Source organism: Condylostylus longicornis, unplaced genomic scaffold (genome assembly GCF_029603195.1).
Source record: "Condylostylus longicornis isolate FDR11 unplaced genomic scaffold, ASM2960319v2 ptg000107l, whole genome shotgun sequence".
Taxonomy (NCBI): Eukaryota; Metazoa; Arthropoda; class Insecta; order Diptera; family Dolichopodidae; genus Condylostylus; species Condylostylus longicornis.
This window is the reverse complement of record NW_026578075.1, coordinates 557,129-577,355: the sequence shown is the minus strand read 5'-3', so window position 1 is coordinate 577,355 and position 20,227 is coordinate 557,129. Positions and strand designations below refer to the sequence as shown.

The 20,227-nt window shown below is 25.0% G+C and overlaps 1 protein-coding gene across 1 annotated transcript in view; it reads left to right on the top strand.

Moving 5' to 3' along the window:
- The first annotated feature begins 201 nt into the window (after positions 1-201).
- The window catches only part of LOC129614403 (uncharacterized), a 74,680-nt gene continuing 54,654 nt past the window's right edge, over positions 202-20,227 (top strand). Inside the window, exons 1-2 of the mRNA XM_055528990.1 lie at positions 202-408; positions 12,336-12,471. Coding sequence (XP_055384965.1) covers positions 202-408; positions 12,336-12,471 — 343 coding nt within the window. The remainder of the gene's footprint in view (positions 409-12,335; positions 12,472-20,227) is intronic.

Sequence of the window (20,227 nt, the reverse complement as noted above, 5' to 3'; positions counted from 1 at the left end):
GGAACAAAATTTAAGTAAAATTTTTTTTCGCAATTTTTCGCAATATTTAAAAAATTTTCATTTTTCTTGTTTATTTCAAATATTATTCAATCTCGTTTCATAATATACCTATTTCTAAATCCTATTATCTCTTTTCTCTCTATATAATATTTATAAATATGTGTATAATAATAATATTATTTTATTTTTATATTTCCAGTTATGGTTGAAGCACTACGGGATGTTAAAGTTAGAATGCCGCATGCAGTGAGAAAAGGTGAAAAAGCTCTACTTAAGTGCATGTATGATATGGAAGGTGATAGCTTATATGCTGTTAAATGGTATAAAAAAGGTAGAGAATTTTATCGTTATACACCAAAAGAGAATCCAGCTATGAAAGTATTTGGAATGCACGGTTTCAGAATTGATGTAAGTTTTTATTCTATATACATTATATTTTATTATATACTTATATAATATGAAAATTGTATTTAAGTAAATATTGTATAAGAGAATATATTATTAAAATTTATACATATATATAAACGTGTATAACAGTATGATATGTATTGTGTATAATATGCAGAATGAAAAGGCATTATTTTATGAATTGGAACATTATCTCTATTTTTGTATATTGTTATTGTTTCTCTTTTCATTTTCTTTGTTATATTCTTATACTTGTATCCGTTTTATCTTATATGTGAGAAAATTTATAATAATGTTATATTTTCTTATATGAAAATAACAATAATAATAAACGGTATAATAATATTATATTATTATAATAATGAAGGATAAATTTTATACGTTTTGTTGTTTTAAGATATTAATTTTAATAAAAAAAAAAATTGGGATAAGAATTTTTTTCCAAATATTTTTAAGAAATTTTGTTTTGGTAATTGCAATATGCAGTACAATGAGTTTATAGTAACTGTACTAAACTGTAAAATAATTAGGTTAAAGAAATAAATTTAAGCTTACAAGACTAGAATGCAATGTAGAATTTAAATCTGGGATTTTTATATTTTAATATGATTTCAAAAAAAATCATTTACATATTTGGGGTTGTAGTCTATGATAGTCTTTTGGGGTTTAAAGCTTTTGTGAAGAATATAAAATTTTCGCTGAATTACACGATAAAAGCAAAAATATTTTAAAAATTACTTTCGTATGTATTTTGTTCAATGGCTAAATACCTAGTATAGCTAGTAATTTTTCTAATAATTCATATTTTTGCAATTTCTTTTTATTAAATCATCATATTGCTGATTTAAAATCTTAATATTAGCTTAATATAGACATAAAATTATTTACCATAGTCTAGTTTACCCATTTTTTTTAAGATATTGTACAGGTATTGCATTTTATGTATATATATTAAATTACATAATATGGTAATACTTTTGTAAACATGAAGAATATTATAACAAATTAACAATCCAACGTGCAGTTATTTATCTTTATTATTAATTTCTTATGAGAAGAACTAATGGAAATTCCTTCATACAACTGCAGAGCAGATGGTATCAGACGTAATCAGAAGAACGAGTCAATGTTTAAAAATTAAAAAATTTTTCGTCTCAAACTGAACCTAAACCAGTGATCTACCGCTTTCTAAGCGGAAGCTCAACCAATTCAGCTACAGAGGTATGAAGAAATTGCCGGCAAATTAGTCTTTACAGTAATCTACAAAAATGTAGAATATTAATTCATACCATAAGTAAAAAACTCCTGCATATACTCGTAAGCTGAGAATATTTAAAATTGCTCTTTTTTCAAATTTTATGTGAGATTTTTTTTTTAAAAAAGCAATACTTTAAAATTTATTTTGGAGAATTATTTTGGAACATGCTTACATGTCCACAAATTCTACTTAATGTACTTGGTTCAACGGACATCTTTTTTGCTAGCAAAAGTATAAGACGTACATTTAATTTAAAAGTACATGCATAAACCATCAAATTAATGTGAAAGATTTTCCCATATAAAGTGCAATATATGCATGTATACGTAAATGTGATATGGATTTTTCATTTCTCAATATTACAACTGTAATAAATACGTTATAGATTTCCTTTTAACATGAAAAATTTTTCATGTGCATTTTGTATAATGTTGTGAAGAAGCATATATTGAGTAGCTTCTCTTAAAAATATCTTCAGGAAAATTTAATTTTTATTCTTTGTAAATTGAAAGTTTTAAAAATTTTTTTTTTTAAGTTTTCCGTAAAATTTTCAAAGATTTTTTTTTATACGTAGTTTTCAATTACCTTAGTGTTTTTTATAAAATATATTAAAAATTTTATTTTATATACAGCAATCATTGATAACAGTAATGTGAAAAACAAGTTTTTTTTTTTAAATCTTATACTATGTATGAAATGTTATACACACATATTATATATAGGTACATATTGATAACATTTTACATAAAAGCCAATCAAGTTGATTAACTTATCATATTATTTTACTTTATAGAGAATGTGTATAACAAAAAAAAAATAATATTTTCCCATTGGTTGAATTTTAAAATTAACATTTTTTCAATTTTGCAAATTTCAAACTCAAAATATCAAAAAATTTAAAGATTTTTTCCATAATAATTTAAAATTCTATTAAAATTTTGATTAAATTAATTGAACTAGGTCCCTAAATTAATTGAAGCCATTTTGTGGTGGGATTAAGAACATTAAAAGAGAAAATTTTTTCAGGGAAATAAAAAGTACATGTTAATGTTTTTCGCTACAAGAAAATAATTTCCCAAAATAAAAATTTACAATTATAACTTAATATTAACAGCATTCATAACTCAATATTTAGGAAATTTTGAGTTGTAATTGGTGAAATTATTTAATATGTGAGTAATTTTGTTTTTATTTAGAGTAAATCTTAGAAAATTAAATTCAAAATCAAATCAAAAATTTTATTTTCGAAATAAAAATTTGCTTTTCTATCATTTTAATTAATCGAGTATGACTTGTTGCTTCAATTAATTGAAGACAAAACGATGGTATCTCTACTGTTATGAAAGTGATTTTTGCTATATATGCAAAATAAATAATTGGGATAAACACTGTGATTTTTCTTGTAGAGTTCAATATACGTACCAGAATTAGCTTTATGCTTATTATCTTAGCTTTATTTAATATGCTAATTAGAAATAATAAGCAATATTTATGTGTTTCAAAATTCCATTTTTACATTTTGAATTTTAATTAACACTAGATATTTTTCATTAGTGGAAAGTACTTTTTTAATATTGCCTGAGATTTGAAATGTAATAATACTGTTTCAATGCAAAATTCAGCTTATACTCGTAAATGCCAATTACAATTCCGATGTCAAAGACAGTCAGGGACTCTACTGTATTCACCTCTATTTTTATTTTTTACAGGAAATTAATTTTTTTTTTTGTAAATTTTAATAGGTAAGATTATTGTTCTTCCTTTCTTCAGGAAAAGTATATTCAATTTCAAAATTTCATAAATTTTTTTTTTTTATTTATGTATTCTCTGCTCTAATTTTTCTACAATATTCAATAAAGGCACTTTATATGATTAATTACATTTACATAACATTCCTTTTGTAATGTAAACAATAAAGTTTTGTTTCAATTTTCCAACAAAACAAATTTTTTTTGGCACTAATTTATCAGCTTCAATTTATTATACATATATAGAACTGATTTTTTGCATAAATATGAATAACAAGAGTTTTGTATGCAATTTATTAAAACACATTTGGGTTATGATGAAAATAATATTTTAAATTGCCTATTAATACTTTTACGAAATTTAGGTTATAGCTAGTAATCAATTTAAGAAATAAGTTAAAAATTTTTCCCTCAATGAAAAAATAGAACATGTTGTTTCTTCTTTGTTATTAAAGTTTGAGATTGTTTCCTTAAAGAAATTTCAAAAATATAAAAATAATTGCAGTGTAATTGTAAAAGTTTTAGAATATATTTTCAAATTAGAATTCAAATTTAGAATAGCTGGTATTTGGATAATTTTTTATAAGAAAAACATTTAATGGAATTTTTGGAACTTCAGAATTGCTGTTTTATTTCAGAGTTAATTAACGAATGAATTGTAGAAATCTTCACAAATCGTTTTAGATTTAGATAATAAATGCACAAAATTTTAGAAGTTTTATAATTCTAGAAAAAAATTTTGAAATTTTTTTTTAATTGAAATCTCAATTAAAGCCGAAAAAACCAATATCATTTAAAATTGCAATATGTAGACTACTTTAAGTAAATTATTATACAATATATGGGTCTATCCCATAATAAATGGGTCGGAAATATCCATTATTTTCTCTTTTAATAACACATAATACTAATTATATGGCACAATAATAAAAAATCATTTATTTTAAATAAATTTAAATTGTATATAATTCTAAAAATCGTAATATTTAATAAATACAATATTTTTCTTCAGGGTTCCAATTTATAGCAATAATATAATATTACAAATCAGCATTTTCACAATATACGTTCGCCACACTACCCTAATAAAGAAGACATTATAATAAAAACCTGTCATTCATATCAGATATTGTATGTGCAATTCTGGTGCACGTTATGTAAACGTCAAGCACAGACATTTTTGACTCATATAGTATGTTTTCTCGTCATTCTATATTATATGAGAGCAAAATTATTTAAAAAAGTAGGGTAAATAATTAACTAATATCGACCTTAATTCATGCTCTCAATTTATTTTTAAAATAAAAATTACGATAAAATAAAAATAATTATGGAGAAAATTTTGTAATTATTAAAAGAAATAAATAAATGAGAAATAAGAACAACTAGAGTGGAGAGAATTCTTTCTCAGCACTGTTAATAGAATTTCTTTTGAAATTCACTTAAAATTTTGAGTAAAACCGAAATTTACAAAATTTTTCATGTCAAATGTTACTAGTAGTATTAGTAATAGTAGTAAGGGAGGGGAACCCCACCTGGCCATCCATGCGAAGTACTAGGCCAAAAATAAGGCCCGTCGGCAATCCTCGAACTCCCATGAAATCCAATCCCAAAGATCACCTAAATTAAACAACCAACTTCTTTGGCGAATCTCAAAAGCCTCGTAAAAGACTTCCCGGGCATGACGAAAAACATGTTCAACTTCCTACACCTCCGCAATATCCTGACCTCTACGACATATATCCCTTGTGGCCACTGACATCATTTATGCTGAAATCAGCCTACTATATCCCATTTACGCCCTCTTGCTCTTCTCGTCCTACGCGGCCACATTATTCTGGCCACATTGCACGTGCGAGTCTCACTTCGTACCTTCTTTTAGTCTCTCTATCTATGATGCCAAGGAACGTCCTCAGAAGCAGACGCATCGGCCCAATGTGATTTCTTCTAGTGCTAGGAAAATTTAAAATTATGGTTGTTTAAAATCGAAATATCGCCAGTGTTGCAATGATTTTAAATACACAATGTTATGAAGCAAAAATTTTTTGACTAAACGATGTTAACTTTAAACTAAAATTAAAATGCCTAAAAATTTCAGAAAAAATGGGAAATATTTTTGAATTACGAAATAAAATTCCTTACAGATTGTTTATAACTTTGAATATTAGAAAATTACACTGTATTTGACTCATTATTTCACATGGATATAAAATAAATATTACGTACAACACTTTCAAACTCAATTTTAAATATTAAGCCTAAAAGTATATAAAAAGAAATATTGTCTACTATTTGAAAATAATGTCTGAAAAGTTACTAGAATATTCTGTTTTTTTCTTTCTCATTTTTAGATTTTACAATTGAAAATCATAAATTTTCTTTTTAAACAAAGAATCATTAAAACGCCTAAAGTTATGTATGATCATTCATTTGAAATAAATTTTTTGAAATATTTTTATATACATTATACTCGTAATCCAACAACAATTATTTGTTTTATATAGTTGTATGTATAAAAGAGGAAATTTCAAAAGTAAATTGTAAAGTTTCAATACTTTAGGGGAGGGAAAAAGTTAAAAAAAAAATTGTAGTATAGTAAAAAACTGCAATTATAAAATCGTTATTATTCACATAAATATCTTTTAGAATAGATCCCTTTTTTCGAGAATAATTTCCTTTTACTTTTCATCATATTTTCCCTACTTTTTTTTTTCAAGTTTCTGTCGACTAAGTTCTCATTCCTTTTATGTATATTTGAGAATTACTTTAACCCTTTTTTTAGCACTTTTCCAAAAAATTTTTTGAAAAAAGTGCTTATTAGTTTCACTCTGTCCGTCCGTCCGTCCGTCCGTCCGTGGACACTTTTTTTGTTTACAAAACTTCTACACCCTTTAAGATAGAAAGCTGAAATTTCATACGTACATAGATCTTTACTAGAAACTTATTTCCGTAGAACAAAATTTTTACCTATCTCCCCCCCTCTAGAAGTTATACCCCCCCAAAACCCTAAAAATGGCCTTTTTTAAATATTTGTTGCAATGAAACCATAAGCATTTTTGAAATTTTGCAAACGCAGAAAGGCAGTGGCTTACTTCCCCTATAGTTAGCGCGATATACTATAGTTAAACTTTAGAAAAACAAAATGGCCGTTCAAATTTACCGTTATCTAAAGTCCTTTTTTGCCAAATTTTTGATGTCATTTTTCTTCTAGACCCCAGCCTGTAGAAGCTTGAAATTTTAGGAACTTTTAGACATTAACAAATAGTTCATTTCGTTAGAAGAAAATTTTTTTCCATCTCCACCCCCTCTCAAATTATCACCTCTTGAAATTTGTAAAATTTGAATTTTTGACACCTTATATTTCCAAAACCGCAAGCTTTTCCAAATTTTTATAAACGCAAAAAGCTAACGGTAAATTCCATGAAATTAAAAAATATAATTATTTCTCTTAACTCACACAATTAACCCTTAAAATCGAGCATTATGTTAACCCCTTTTTATATTAATTTTTGCTTTATTTCAAACACTGCATATTTGCGTCATCCTAAATATATGCAATTCTAGAAATAGTTTTGTATATGAATGAAAATAATTTTAATAGTTTGATAGGTATACATAGACTGTATTTAAAAGCAGAATTTTCACTTGTTGAAGGGAAAAGTGCTACAATACAAACCATTGGTTTGACCCAACTTTATTTTTGTTTTTGTTTTCTCGAAATTTATTCAGGAAAACTACCTTTATCTATAACTTTTATTAAAATATCCCTACGACTTTGCCTATGTGCACTTAAATATTGTATATATATATAGGTGCTTCTAAACGAATTTGTATGAGAACATTCAGTATAAATTTTTATATAATCGTAATTGAGAATAGTAATATCCTTTATATGCTTCTGAGAGATGTTCCCTTTAGGTTTTAAGGATATTTTATTTGATTATGTTTATACTAAAGAAGAAGACACGCTACAATCAGGTCACTTAAATTTGAATTAAATTTTTGTTTGTTTTTTATTTAGACTACTTTATGATTAATTTTTTTGAAAGTTGTTTATTATTTTCGGATTTCAACTTCATTATATTTTAATCTATTTAAATAACTTGTCTAAAATAAGCTTAATTTAGATACCGAAAAAAATTCATTTCTGATTTGTATGAGTTCCGAATTGTCATTTGTATTAATTGTGTTAACTGAAAAAATATTTAAAAGTTCAATTTTGATATTTTTATTTGTACTACGAAAATACGAAAGCCTGTCCTTAATCAAAAATGAAATTTACAAGTGAGTGAATGAGTATAGATCATCTGGGCGACCAGACAATTCGGGTGATCACAAAAAAAAAAAAAAGAATTGGAAATCTTACATAGAATGACGATTCCTCGAAATTCCCTAACACAATATTGTTCAAATACATCATAAATTGTTCAATATATCTTATAGTTGTAACGATCAACTATATTTTATGATGTATTTTCTATTTTAGTTTATTTAAAGGATAAAAGTTTCTTTAAATTTTTTATTTTGTCAAATTTTACATTTTTAGACATTATCCTTTTAGTTTCTGTTTTCTCCTTTTTGTTTTTCATCTTCTTCTGTTTTACTTCTATGGAACCATAACCGATACTTTTTCCTTTATACTAGATGAGATTATGGTCAGAGGATCAAATAAATCAAAAATAAAATACAATATTAAAAGAGTTTTAGTTGCTCTAGTTTTTTTTTTATGGAGCCATAATAAAAAAAGGATATTGAATAATGATAAAAAGTTTAAAAGTTAAGTTTTTTGATTATATTTAGGATCATAACACCTATTATTTTATTTTCTTTTTTTGAACACTGAGTACATGCATAGAATATGAGTTCATTTTCGATTAACACCGAGTGTTAATATTTTTTTGGGTATATTGAATTTTTAGGTTCTATTCGAAATTCAAATTTATTTTAATAACAAATAATTATTATTTTGGGTGAGTTTATTTTAAAATAAATTGGAAAGCAAATAGATTAAACTGCAAATAAAAATTTTCAAATATTAGATCAGAAATTTAAGAAAATATTACGAACTTTTGAAAATTAAAATTAAAATTAAAATTTTCTTTGTTTATATAAAGTCAATGATTGCAGCACGAATAAACTTCTTCTAGTATAATGTCTAGAACCTAGTAGAAGAAATATCCGTAGATATCCCACAGAGAGTTGCACGTGAGTTACCCAAAATTCAGAAAGCTCCGCGCAATCCATTTAGACCTTTTGACAGCCAGAGCTGGACAGTCTTGTCATCTTGTCGTCATCCTTACAGAATCCAAACAAAATGAAGTTCAATTTGCCCAGTTGGTGCAAGTGAATTTTCCTAAGCAGTATTTTTGTAAGTTATTGTCAATTTTTCAACTTGACTATGTTTTTCCCATACAAGATGCATAATTTTTAGTACTCTCTACAGTTCTATTAACTCTAATGATAAAATTCGAAAAATTTACCAATTGTATTTATAATTTTTGATCCCATTTACAACTATTTATTATTTTTAATTTTATTTTTTATTTCTTTTTTGGTTTTTGAAAAATTTTAATGTTTAAAATTAAGTTATTTGTATACAAGATTTACAGAGGCAAGTTTAATACCCAAAAAATGTTTATTGTCTGCAGAAAAACTGAAAAACAAAAAAATATCAAGGAAGATTTTTTTTCTTCTGCCAATATAAATGCTGCATTTCGACTCCATTTTCGTGTCTTCTTTTTTAAATGCTTATTGCTGAATGTAATGTAATGTAAGGGTATGTTGTTATAGATGTTCTTCGCTATAGATAGGTAAGTTGTTTAAGTGTCAGATAATATTCTTATATAAAATTTTTGTCGTCAACTGATTTGCTTTCACTATAAAAGTATTGTGGAAGTGAATTTGAAAATTTTGCTGGATATTTTGCCAGAACATTATTTTTTTTTATTTTTTTGTTTTTTTTTTGTTTTTTTAATATAAAATGTTTATGCAAAAGATATAATAAAGTTGTAGATTGGTTTTATGGCAATAAAAGTATAGAATGTAAAATTGCAGTTCCAAATAATGGTTATCGTTTTCTCAGGAATTTTTTATCATCTTTTAATTGAATTGTGTTCTGAATCGGATTTAATTAGGTCTAGAGAGAGGCTAAATTTATAATTTATATATTAGTAATAGAATTGAGTTTGAATTTCTAGTATTTTGAATTAAATAATTTAATTGATTAAAATGTTTTAGACATATTTGATTATTAGTTCCTATATACTCAACATTCTACTGGATATAGATTCTAATGAACATTGATTTACAAAATTTATTATGGTTATATTATTATTGAGTATTAATTGAGTCATTTAAGCCCTTCTTTATATGCAGGCCCGGTTCTAATTTGTTCGACACCCGATTCGGTTTTCAAAATTTGCATTCCTCTCGTTTTCAGAGCAATGAAATAAGGACCGCAAATATCTCATAACAATTGCATTCAAGTATTCTGGCACTAATTGTAAATTGCTCTTATGTATACTAAAGAGCCACTGGAAAATATCATTTTATCCATACATTTCTGAATGAGCACCTTAAAATAGACTTGGTCAACAATTTCCTTTTAAGTACTATACACAAAAATTTACTTGTCTTTTGGTTTTTCTGCATTTTATTTATGAAATGTCTGTTTTTGTTTGCATACACACACAATATAGATGTGTCTGTCTGGACATATGAATAATTTGGTATTTTTTTCTGTTTTTTGACTTTTATGTTGGGAGTTTTATTCTCATCTATGCAACAATAATTTTTTTTCTTGTTAGCTTTCACTTGTTCTTTCTTTTCATGTTATTCATGAAAAATAGAGGAGTGAGCGAAGGAACATATAAAAAAAAAAATTCCACCTTGTGTTGTATAACTGTGAATAATGGTGATCCTGTACATTATTTTTTTGGAACATTTTAAGTGAGAATTCTTTTTATATTTCTGTTTTTCTTGTTGATATTTTTCGTCTTTTAAAATTTTTGTGTTTTCTTCTTTTTTTTTGGCTATAAGTTTCATTTTTGGTCATTTATCTTATATTAAGGAAAAAATTTTTATTGTGTATATGTGTGTGCAGGTACAGACAAGACAAGGCGACTCTACTTGATTTTTCTTATTTTATTTTGGTTTTCTATGGAATTTTTGCCTTCTTTTCGTTATTGTTTTCAAAACTGGCGTCAAATCTCTAGAAAATAAAAATATTTATCCTTGTTATAATGCTTTTTTTCTGGTGTATGAAAAACACAATTGCAATGTTGAAAAAAAAGGACTTTATTATTATGTTGTAGTGGTTTATGCGTTTGTTAAGTATAGACAAAATGCAAAAAAAAAATTTGGAAATTTTGCAAAAAAAAAAAAAATCATATAAAATTTTATGTCTTCTCTTCGAATACGTAAGTGTACGTACAATAAAAATTTTATGAACGATCAGACGGTCGAAAATTCTATTGGTAAAGTACGTATATGGGAGACCAATGAAATTTGAGTAATAGAAAATGCAAAACAGAATTCGAAATGGCAATTTTCAACAGGCAACAATGCAAAAATTTTTGAATGTTTAAAAAATTTTCAATTACAACTTCCAATTTTATTTAATTTTCTTATTTTTATAGAAAAATAGAAAATTTTAAGATTATTTTTATGCCAAAATTGTAATGGTTGATAATTATTATTATTGTAATATGAAAATATAAATAAAATATTTTCTACTCCTTAAAAGGATTTTAATGAATTTTCATATATAAAATTGTTTGAAAAGAAAAATTTATTGTAATAAAGTACATAAGGTATTTGAACTCAAGAAAAATTTTTTAATGTACAATTCATTATTTATCAGATGAGGAAAAAAAGCGTAGAATATTACAGAGGATTGATGTGCATTCTTAAGAATGTAATATGAAATGTTCATATTAAATTAATATTAAGTGTTTAGGAGGAGCTTTGTCTGATAGAAGGGCAAAAAAAAAAAGAATAATTTGTACTCGGAATTTACTGTTATAACGTCTGATGTCTACTATATTAAATAGCCAAATTATAAATATTTGTCATTGAATAATACCTTGTAATCTGATATGTACAATGTATACATTATTCATTTTTGAATGAATTCTTTTCTTTTCAAATTTAATAAGAATTTCATATGCAATTTAAAAGTCAGATCTTTTGGGAATTGTTCTATATAGTATTAATAAAGTTATTGAAAGAAAATAAGTACTATTTAATTGTGTGGGTGGTATTTAAACGTATAAAACGATTGTATGGTTAAAAGATAATATTAATTAAAGAGACTAAACAGTCTGATATGAAACTAGATTCTATGATGGTATTATTATTATTATTATTAAGGCATGTTTTGTCATTTAATTCTTAATCACTCTATTAGAAGCTGCAAATAAAATATTCTGTCGCTAATTTATTTATTATTTTTGAAGAATTTGTTGAATGAATTAAAATTACATAGAAATACTGCAAAAGACTGAATTTTACACAAACGAGGGCTAAAATATATCAGGCGATTTATTTGATTTTCAAATTTTTTAATTTAATTTTTAATAATTATTGTTATTGAAAACACTAGAGAAATTGAAAATTTATATTTTAAATTGACTAAATTAGTTTCTTGAATTTAGTGTAATTAAATTGGGCTGTTATTGACTCAAATGTATAAAACAAAAACTATAAGAATTAGAAAAATTTATTTAAACTAGTATATTTGGTTTAATATCCAAAAATAAAGTAATTTATTGAATCAAATTCGATAAATTTGTAACCAACTGCAATAATATGACTAAATAACATTAAAGAGGATTCAAAAACTTTTATCAAACAAATTTGCATTATTTTCCTACAACGACAAATATTGTATTTAAAAATTTTTTTTTTTTTTTATTTTATAGCGGCAAGCATCTAATGAAAGTCAATTGGTATTAGATCATGTAAGTTTATCAGCATCTGGTAAATATAGTTGTGAAGTATCAGCAGATGCACCATCATTTCACACATTAATTGGAGCTGGAGAATTAGATGTTGTCGGTAAGTTTCTTAATTTTATACAAGAATATTATACTTAATAAAATTTTATTATACAAAATTTATTTATTACAAAATTCCTCCGAATTCTCAGAAATATCCTAAATCACATTATGTTTTTACTTTATATTTTGTAATTTTTAATGAAAAAAAAAAAATTATAGAATATGCAAAAGGTAAATTTTTTAATTAAGAAATAATGAATGTATGAAAACAAAAATTTTTTTGATAGAAAAACATTTTAACTTTATGTATTCTTTGAGGTCACTACATAAGCTTAACTTGGAAAAAAATGAAAATAGAAAATAGAAAACAGAAAATAAGGACTTTTAAGAGAAGTTTATTTTCACATTATAGAAATAAATCATTAAAAAGTTTTTTAGTTTTTGTATTTTACAATACTCTTAACATATAATTCACCTAGGTTATAAGTACTTGTTAAGTCCATCACATACATAATTTATATGTTTGTATAGTAAAAACATGGTTCTTATATAAAATATAATTAGATTTTATAATATTAAAAAAACAAAATGAATATTCTTGTGTATTACGTTTAAATGGTAATGTCATGTATTTTTAAAATTATTATTATAAGAAGTTTTGTGATTTAGTATTTTAAATTATAAAATTATTATATTGTATAACAAAATATATGATAAACGTATTTTGTAATATGCATAACATACATTATGCATTTTATTATTATTGGCGAGTAAAAACTAACAAGCGCATGAAAGAGTAACACATAAAACTTTTAACAGCATGAGAGAAAAGTAATTCATGGTAAGGAAATGAATTTTTCTGGAACTTTTCAAATTCCCTAGTCACAGTTACATTAATATGACTATCACTAGTGACAGACTAGGGAAATGACAGTGACAGTGACGGTGACAGTCACAGTAACAGTGACAGTGACTGTGACAGTGACAGTTACATTGACAGTGACAGTTACAGTGACAGTGGCAGTGACAGTGAAAGTGACAATGAAAGTGACTGTGATAGTGACAGTGACCGTGACACTTACAGTGACAGTGACAGTGACAGTGACAGTGACAGTGACAGTGACAGTGACAGTGACAGTGACAGTGACAGTGACAGTGACAGTGACAGTGACAGTGACAGTAACAGTGACACTGACAGTGACAGTGACAGTGACAGTGACAGTGACAGTGACAGTGACAGTGACAGTGATAGTGACAGTGACAGTTACAGTGACAGTGACATAGAGTTTTGACAGTAACATTAAATAAAAATAAATTATTTTGCAATATAGTTTGTTGCATTGACAGTAATATAACAAGGATAGTGGAAGTGAGAGTTTCAGTATTAGTAGATATAGAAACAAATTAAATAATATTCAGAGTAGAGGAAATTTATATATTTGCAACGTGTAGTTTATTACAGCGATAGTGCTAATGGAAATGAGAGTGGCAGTAACAGTTTCAGTAACAGTACATTTAAAAACAAATTAAATAATGTTCTGAAACAGAGGAAACTTTTAATGTCGTTTGTTGTAACAAATTAATAAATTTATTTAGTTCCTAATTAGTGGATATGTTTCGATATTTAACCTAGTTTATCAATTAAGGAATTTCATATATCCAAAATGCGCAATACGTAATTATTATACAATTTTCACTTATTCGAGAGGCACATACCAAGTAATTTTTCTCGGAATAATTTTTTGAATTCCCGATAATTTCAATTCGAAATTTTTAAATTTTTTTTGCGTCATTGACTGTTTCATGACATTTAGTTTTTCGAAGATATTTTCATACACAATTATACAAAAAATTTATTATATAATGTACCCGCATAAAAATTTTCCATAGAAATCAGTTGAAATATTCTTTGAAAATAATTAATAAATTAAAATTATTTAAAATTTTTTCTTACAGACTGTAATTTTTGTATTACAAAATCTAAAGAGTATAAGAGACTTTCATTTCTCTATCTGCGGTGTTATTAAATTCGAATTCATATTTTTCATATGTACAACAATAAGGAGACAAATAAAACGCTCCTGAACTAAAATGAAAATGAAAAAGAAAAAAAAACTTGGACATGGGGAAATGTAAAGTTTTTTTCGTAAATTGTGATATTTTTCAAAAAAAAAATAGTTTATGGTACAAAAAAATAGCAAAACGAAAAGAAAATCATAAAAATACTTTAACATTTAATTCTTTTCTCTTTTTATGAATTGTGGTTTTTCTACAAATATTTCTTCTCTTTTTTTTATACACACATAGATTTGTGTTTGCTTTGGGAAAACATGATGATGATTTTCCATGTAATTTTTCTTATTTTTTCATTTACTTTTTTTTTTTTTCAATTTTAAACTTGTAATTTAATATTTTTTACGTACAAAAATATTTTATAGCTCTATAATTTTTTTTTGTTGTCTGTTTGTTGTCTTTCAATGGAGAAAAAAATGCTATTATTTTTAGTGATTTATTTGTCCATTTGCCACAGTTTTGTATTATAAGAATAAATTGAGAAAATAAAATCAACAACAAAGTATTAAACTATTTTGTCTTTAGAGTAAATTTGTCAAGCATTAAATATGGCATAAAAAAAACATAGCTAGAGCTAAGAGCTATTTGTATTTTGTACACAAATATTTTTTGTTCTAATGTAAAGAAAAACAAAATTTTCTAAGTAATTATAATTATATTTGATAATAATGTTTAATTTTAATGATATTTTCAATTATGCTCTGTATATTATAAAAAATAAAAATATTGCATACTTTTAGGGACGATGATGATTTTTTTTCAATTTCTCGTTGTATGTAAGTTCTTCAATTGTTAGTAATATAAATATTATTTTTTAGATTTCTTGAATAATTTTTGATGAAAAAACAGCCTCATAATCTGGAAATTCTTGATTTCTTTATAAATTCACCACAGAGCGTTACTGAATTGGTCAATTATTTTCTGTTGCCTGTATTTTTTTTAATAGATTTAGAGGTAGTTTATTTTATTATAACTTGGTACTCGGGCAAGAAAAATTTCTAATTTTGCATTTTATGCGTATTTTTGGGCATTACCGTTTTATTACGTGTAAACAATTTTTTATTGAAACAATTTCCAATTATACTTCAATTTAAATTCATAAAATTTCAAATATTTCCAGAATATTCTTAAAATCTACACTATGAATGAATGTTACTATGTATATATATTTATTAAATATTTCATATCGTTCAAAAATTTTTTGTATTTACTTCACAACTCTCAACACTGATCCATCAAGAAAATCTTAATTATTCTGCACAAATTATACTCTGTAGTGCTTATCAGTATTGAACTCATTAATAATTTGAGTTAACCTGTTCATTATGAAACATTCATATTAAATCTTCTATATAATATAGAATTCCATTTTTTATTCTCTGTATTTTAAGAATATAATTATAACCTCCAGCTCTTTTAGTGATTCATGAAACAATATGGAAGATATTCGCAAAAAAAAAAAAAAACAAGAGAAAAACAAAAACGATATTTTCTTGAAATAAAAAAAGAACATTTTGTTTTTTACATGCAGGAATATTGTAAAAAAAAAAAATTTTTATTGCAGTATTCAGTAAGGAAAATAAAGTTGACAAATTTCCTATGAAAATCGCACTGAATGCATTGCAATTTCATATTTGAATCATAAAAAAAATGTATACTTGGTTTGTTTCACAGTCGCTTACTTTTTCTGACTTTACCTGCTTCTTTAACAATTTCTAATATTTTTTTTTATTCTCTTTTATTTTTTTTGTATGTATTAATATTTTCTTATTTTTTTTTACGGAGATTCTTTCGTTCCCTTAGCTTGTTTTGTGTTTTTCTTTATTTATTTTTTCCCTGTTTCTATTGCATACCTTTGAATAACTTCATATTTTCCTCGGAAGAATGTTCGAAAGAAAAAACACTAACAATCATAGAAAAAAATTACCTTTTTTTCCAGCGTTTGATTTCTTAACAACTTTTGCACAATTTAACAAGTTTTCGAAAGAAAAGTCTAAAATAAATAAAAGTTTTGAAATTTATAAAACTCTAAATTTTTATTGTCATAAGTTTGTCAAATTGTTGAAATTTACATGAAATGCTATAGAATAATTATGAAAATATTTGGAAACGAGAAAAATTTATGAGACCAAATAAAACCTGCTAAAATAATAAAAAATTTAACATTCCTAAAATGTTGTCTATAATACGGTAATGTGATATTCGGATCCATATCAGTTATGTGATCGTATAAGGAAGTTATATGAGCTTCTGACAAGCTCAATTTGATACATTCTATGTGATACGAGGTCTTATTGAAGGACATTAGAAAAATATACAAAAATTTAATTAAATTCAGTTCATTATACGATCACATTACTGGAATGGATGGCAATATCACAATATTTAGGTATTAAAAAATTTAGTATAATTTGTGTCTCATGAGCTATTCCATCATTCTTGCAAGTGTTTGAATATTGCAGTTGGAATTTTCAAATTTTTTTTATAAAGCCTTGGATATCCTGCACTAAATAAGTGCTTTGAAATTCTCTAAATATGTACAATTAAATGCATGTAATAATTTTATTCTATCAGTTTTAAAATGTCCACAATTTTGTCTCAAGGACTTGTAATATATTTAATTTTATTTTAAAATCCTGAAGAGAATTGCTCAAAATAATAGTCAGAAATGTTAAAATTCAGAAAATTTTTGCAATATTTAAAAAAATGAATGTATTCCAGTACATACATTTGCTTATATTTCATATAAAAATCCTATTTTTCTTGTAGTATCCGCCAACTTACTCATACCATTAATTGCTACTTATCATTTAAAATAAATTTTAAAAAAAATCTTAATATCATGGTTAATCTATCATCTTTTAAAATAATATTGAATCGATTAATTAATTTTCATTTAAAATACACGCACATATCCATTCAAAATAAATTTTTATACAAAAAAAATTATTCCAATGAAATTTAAGTATCCTAGTAAATAGTTTTGGATATGTACTTAAATATCAAAGGATTAAAAGAAAAATTCTTAATTCTTTTGATAGTTTAATTCGCTTTTTTTTGATTATTTCTATACTTTCGAATCGTAGAGAATAATTTAAATAAACGCATAAAATACCCAGATCAAAGACAGTATACAAAACAAAAAAAAAAAAACAAAAAAAACAGGAAACTTAATCGATGTGTATCGAAAAATAAAAAAAAAAAAATTCGAGAAAGGAAAAGCTTAAAATTAAAATACAAAATAACATTTTATTTAAAAAGTTTACATAACATTTATCCCTTATACATTCGATTTAAATTTTTATTTTATAGGTACATGGAAATTTTTAAATCCTTGTGCTATGTATATGGAAAATGCAACATGATATTTGTTTGTGTAACTATTAAAATCTATAATATGAAATCCTTTTTTTTTTTCTTTCCTTTTATATCTTGTATCCTGGAAAATTTTGTTAAAACATTTCTTTTCTTTTTAATTTTTAGTCTGCTTCCGATATTTTGTTTTATTTTTTTTTTTTTTTACAATTGCATCCTAGTGTTTGTATGCAAGTTTTTCATTCATATGTAAATGTTGTGTTTGTAAAGTATAGGGTGATTTTTCTATTAATTTAATTTTTGTGATTTTCTAGGGGTTTTTACACCAGAATAGGGCTTTATTAATTAATTATAACTAGTAATTTGATTAGGACCCAAAGGCCAAATATATAATCTGATTTCTCGATATTCTGATGATCTGGATATTTTCCATGAACTCAAGTTAATTATAACTTAGTAAAATATTAGTTACTTTATTAATTATTATTGTTAATTTTTTACTAGCAAATAATTTATTTTCAAATAATTAAGATTTGAGGCTTAGTTTTTATTTATGATTAAAGCTGTCGAACAATAGTAATTACCGTATTTACTGTACGATTGTATGATAATTATATTTAGTATGACACAGTTACTTCATACGACACGACTATTCAATATTTGTAAATTGTATATTTGTACAACGGTGGCAAAAGTGCACCGCGACCATGTATAAGGATCTATTGTGCGCCCCCATCCGAGTGCGGGGCATGCCCTACAACACACGCACGAGTACCACCCTCCTGATGAACTCAAGTAACTTGTGAGGACCAGAAGACCTTAACTCCGTTACCGTTAGAGTAAAGTTCCACAGCACCGCCCTCCTCCTATGAGCAAGAGCGAAATTTCAGAACGTTTCATATTAAATTTTACAAAAATTCGGCAATATAAGTTCCCGAATTGAAAAAGTATTCCTAATTTCAAAACGGATTCTTATGCACAGTGTTGTTTGATCATTACAATTACATTGGTATTACAGCACTCATAAGTTTGTATCAGATTTTGTGTTCACTCTAGTAATCTAATATACTTATTATTAAAGTCTTAATATCTAAAATGCTCTTATAACAACAAGTTTTTTTTTTGTTAAAAAATCAATTGTTTTTTAAGATTATTGTATGACCATCCTCTCAATTCAATTATGCTTTGACATATTTGAGTTGCTATGCTTGTATAAGAGTCTTCTAAGGTATGAAGCTGATAATATAACTGTTTTGTTTATATATCAATATGTGTATATACATACATTCTATCAACATTCTTTTTTATTAAACCTGACAAAATTTGAGAAAATTTAAAAAGAAAATTTCTATGTTGTTGCTATAAATAAGTTTAGTTATCCTTGTTTATTTACTTAAATTTTTTAGATTTAAGGTATATATATGTTGACATCATTTCCAAACTGGGGAAAATAGAAACATCACCATGAAAATAACGGGAATATTTTAACCATAAAACTTTCAGAAATGAAAAATTCACAAAAACAAAAAAAAAAAACTTAAAGACCATGAATTCATTCTCTCTTGGTGCAACGATTTAAAAATTTACATAAAATGCATTTACATGTGTTTTCTATAATATACAGTTATACATGATTTTGAGTATATTTAAGGATATAGTTAGACTTTTTGACTCGTTATACAATATTTACTAGCATTTCCTTTAAAGGATATTCAATTCAAGAATATTTTATTATAATTTTTTTTTATATATTAAATTAAAAGTAACTGCATTGCCTGAAATTTTATATTTCATATATGCTGTGTGTTTATTTATGTATATATATAGAAATATTCTAAGGTATAAAGAAAACAAAATTCTAAATGTATAATTCATTATGTATATCATATTAATCAGGATATTTTTTATGATATTTTTTATATGTGTTTGTGAATAATTTAAAACTGCTCATTTTGCAGAGAAGAAGAAAAGTGTTTGTTATTTGTTTTACAAAAAAATATTATCACAATAAAAATATCAAATTGAATTCGAAATTTTGAAATTTTCCGAAATTAACTTATTAAAATTGGCGAAGGTCAAATATATGAAATATGTAGAGCCTCAGATTTTTTAGTTATTTAGAAGTTAATTGGAAAATTGACCATTGTGCAATGTTTCAGAAATAAAGCAAAATTTTAAGGATTCGTAAGGAGTAAAATTTCTTTATAAAATTTTCCCTTCAAGATTTAGGTAGATCACACTGATCATTTCCTTAATCTTTTCGTAGATTCAAATGTTTACCTACAGTATTCATTATAATACCTTAAAATTATTACTGTACGACATTGTATAATAATTTTGAAAATCCTTTACTAATAATATTTCGTATATAATAAAAATTCATATATGAAATTAAAATAAATAGTAAAATTTATTCAAGACAAAAA